The sequence below is a fragment of the Seriola lalandi genome, unplaced genomic scaffold (genome assembly GCF_002814215.2).
Source record: "Seriola lalandi dorsalis isolate HSWRI2012SDOR001 ecotype SW California unplaced genomic scaffold, Sedor1 jcf7180002054517, whole genome shotgun sequence".
Taxonomy (NCBI): domain Eukaryota; kingdom Metazoa; phylum Chordata; class Actinopteri; order Carangiformes; family Carangidae; genus Seriola; species Seriola lalandi.
The window spans coordinates 408,204-412,225 of NW_019525070.1; the positions used below are offsets into that span (position 1 = coordinate 408,204).

A 4,022-nucleotide genomic window follows, 5' to 3' on the forward strand; every position below is an offset into this window, starting at 1 on the left:
AAGCCGTTTTGTAAAGTTTTCATTAAGGTACATTATGTCTCTCTGCTGTTGTGAAACACTGCGTTGTATTGCCTGAAAGGCAAAACTTTGGACAAGATATCTTAATAATTACCCAATCAGAGACGGCTACGACCTGTATTTCCAGCCAATCAGCGCCGTCCTTTAATACAATTCTGGCCAATGATGTTCAAGAATGTTGACACGTCCTGCCCGAGGAGATGATGTGTATATTTTGTACACAACGGAGCTGACGCCGATAACAAGTCGGTGTCTGAATTAACTAATCGATCATTGAGTCTTTGTTTTGAGCTCAGAGCCACACACGGGCGGCAGGGAGCCGAGTGACGAGCTGTAAAAGTTGGAAACCTGAGCTGAATTTCCTCGGCGGTGTCGGTGACTCCCAACTGTCATGTTGGCCGTGCTCTCCGTCCTGACTGCCGCCCTCTGGCTCTCCTAGCTGGGGTGGGTATAAATGGGGGATCGTATCACCAGAGGATGGAGGATTTAACCTGGGACCATTATGGCTGCTGTGACGGTGTGGCGTTACACCAGTGGCCGTGTCCTCGGAGGATGGGGCCCGCTGCTGTGTGTGCTCCTCGGCTCTCTGGTAGCCCTCCTGATGCCCCTGGTCGGGGTGGAGAACCAGTGCTGCGCCGCCCTGAAGGGCTTCGCTCAGCTCCGCTGCCAGCTGTGGGGAGGCTCTCAACAGCCTCCAGCTGTGCAGTCCACCAGCCTCACCGTCCCCTTCACCGCCCTTGATCTGCTGCCTCACAGGTCCAAGCCCAGCAAAGGTACAAACAAGAACAGGTGTATTGATCCACTAAAGCTCAACTCAGTACCATATGTTATGGCGTCTCTAGTCATTTATCGAGGACAACATCCCAACGTTCACAGTTTCCAGGTTCTTAAATACAAAGATTTTAACAAACATTTTGAAGTCTCTCTGTCCTCGGGCTCTTGGAAATTGTGATGGCCATTTTTACACAATTTTCTGACGTTTTATAAGCAAAATAAGAAACAGGTTAAAAAGGCCCCAGGCTGCAGCGTTACCATCTGGTGTAGTAATCTCATTTTGAGGCATTAAAAACAGTTTTATCAATGATTTCTGGTTCTTGAAAATGCCAGTTCTAGTTTGTCTTTGTGATTCTGTGTCAAACAGGTGCTTTTACATATGAAATGTAATATGTAACGTATTGTCTTGTTTCATCTGTTTATACACTGCTAAAAAAAAATTATGGGAACACTTCAATCACACATCAGATCTTGTTGAATGAATTATTCAAGTTGAAAATCTTTCCAGATGTACATTGTATAATTTGTTGAGAACAAATGACATAACAATGATCAATGGAAACCAAAATCATCAACCCATTGAAGGCCGGATTCACAATCGCACCGAAAATCAGAGTTAAAAAATTGAAATCACAGGCTGATCCAACTTGCGTGTCTGTACTACCGCCTGTATGCACTACCGACAATGTCTGCATGCTCCTGATGAGTTGGCGGATGGTGCCCTGGGGAATCTCCTCCCAGATGTTGGGCCCTCATGCCACCATCATGGAGTCTGTTTCTGACAGTTTGGTCTAAAACATGCACACCAGTAGCCTGCTGGAGGTCATTGTGTAGGGCTCTGGCAGTGTTCCTCCTGTTACTCCTTGCACAAAGGAGCAGGTACTGGTCCTGCTGCTGGGTTGATGCCCTTCTAAGGCCCTGTCCAGCTCTCCTCGCGTAACGGCCGGTCTCCTGGTATCTCCTCCATGCTCTTTAGACTGTGCTGGCAGACATGGCAAACCTTCTTGCGACCGCACGCAAAACACAAGCTAGAGAAGAATAAGACAGGAAGGATAAGGAGAGAGCAACTCTCTGTGGCCACCACATGCAAAACCATTCCCTTTTTGGGGGTTGTCTTGCTTTTGCCTCTCCATTGCACCTGTTGTCACTTTCATTTGCACCAAAGCAGGTGAAATTGATTCACAATCACTTGTGCTTCCTAAATGGGCAGACTGATATCCCTGAAGTTTAACTGACTTGGTGTTATACTGTGATGATTAAGTGTTCCCTTAATTTTTTTGAGCAGTGTATTTCTTTTCTTCTTACTATGTTTATTGATATGCACCAAAACACCAAAGCAAATTCCTTGTATGTTGAAAACCTACTTGACAATAAACCAGACTCTGATTCTGATCGCTGCTGGAATAAGTTCCTGTGCATATCAAATTTATTTTCAGTACTGCCCAGCTCTGTTGTTTGTATGTTTCACCTGTTAGAGTTGACAGCTTCTCTCACGTTCTGTTTGCAGAGATGGAGCTGGAGGCCAAAGCGGCGCTGCAGCAGGCTCTGGAGATGAAGAAACTGGGGAAGAGGGAGAAGGCTCACAAGCTGCTGGTGCATGCACTGAGTATGAACCCTGATTTCGTGGATGCCCTGACAGAGCTTGGGACCATTCTGGAGGAGGAGAAGGATGTCGTCCAGGCAGACCACCTCTACACCAAGGCCTTGGCCATTTCTCCATGTAATGAGCGGGCCTTGGTCAGCCGAGACAGAACTCTGCCCTTGGTGGAAGAGATTGACCAGCGTTACTTTGGCATCATTGACAGTAAAGTGCGCAGGCTTATGTCCATTCCTAAAGGCAACTCTGCACTCCGACGAGTGATGGAAGAAACCTACTACCACCACATCTATCACACGGTGGCCATTGAAGGCAGCACGCTCACTCTGTCTGAAATCCGTCACATCATCGAGACGCGTTACGCCGTTCCTGGGAAGAGCCTGCAGGAGCAGAACGAGGCCATCGGTGTGGATGCGGCCATGAAGTACATCAACACCACGCTGTTGTCCAGATCAGGAACCATGACTGTCAGTGACATCCTGGAGATTCACCGGCGGGTGCTCGGGTATGTGGACCCCGTGGAGGGAGGCAGGCTGCGCACCAGCCAGGTGTTTGTGGGCCACCACATCCCACCCCACCCTCAAGACCTGCAGAGACACATGCAGGAGCTGGTTCAGTGGCTCAACTCGGATGAGGCCCTGCAGCTGCACCCTGTGGAGTACGGAGCTCTCGCCCACTACAAACTGGTGTATGTGCACCCATTTGTAGACGGCAATGGACGCACATCACGCCTGCTCATGAACCTTGTGCTCATGCAAGCGCGATACCCACCGATCACAATTCGCAAAGAACAAAGGGCTGAATATTATGCAGCTCTAGACACAGCTAATGAGGGTGATGTACGGCCTTTCATTCGCTTTATAGCCAAATGTACAGAGATAACATTAGACACATTGTTGATTTCTACAACAGAGCACGCTGTGGGGCTGCCGGGAGCCAGAGAGGACCAGGCCTGTCCCGACTGCAAACAGACCATCCCCATCCACAACTGAGACAGAAGAAGAATAGGCATGAAACGCTAGCATGCAGAGATAGGTTTTGATGAATCTGATGAATAACAATCTTATCATAAAATGTGTTGAATTGCCTTGACCCTGGGCCGTATTCTACCTTACTGTCCCTGTGCCTCGGTTTCAGTTCTATCCTGCTGAATTCATTGAAACTGCTGCAGGATGTTGAATTGGTATCAGATTTTTCTGCGTTTAGGTTTGCTTTTATACAAATCTTTTTCCTGCACAATGAAAAGCTACATTTTTTTTTCCACTTTTAGTTTGTAAAAATGTTCCCATAGGTATTCAATGCATTTTTATTCTCATCAGAATTCAATCTGAGGTTTGACTACTGGTGATGTGAAACAAAGCTTTATCATGTCGTTTGACTTGAGATGCTTCAGTGATTTTCACTGCAGATATGTACAGTGTGTGAACGTTTAGTTCACTATGTCTCATAACACTGAAAGCACTTTGTCTGATTATTTATTTTATTTTAAAATACAAGTGTTGTATTAACTTTCATTATGTCTTCAGGTTATAAACTTTTAGAATGAACATGCTGTGAGTGTCGTACTGAGATCAAAGATGATTTACAGAACTTTATTAAAACAAGTTTTAGAGCAGAAAAAAACATGACATAA

The 4,022-nt window shown here is 46.3% G+C and overlaps 1 protein-coding gene across 1 annotated transcript; it reads left to right on the top strand.

Annotated features, from left to right (window-relative positions):
• Positions 1–219: 219 nt before the first annotated feature.
• On the top strand, positions 220–4,022 carry ficd (FIC domain protein adenylyltransferase). Its single transcript, XM_023413468.2, has 2 exons — positions 220–791; positions 2,300–4,022. Exons 1-2 carry the CDS (start codon positions 521–523, stop codon positions 3,379–3,381), a joined length of 1,353 nt encoding a protein of 450 aa, XP_023269236.1. The 5' UTR covers positions 220–520; the 3' UTR covers positions 3,382–4,022.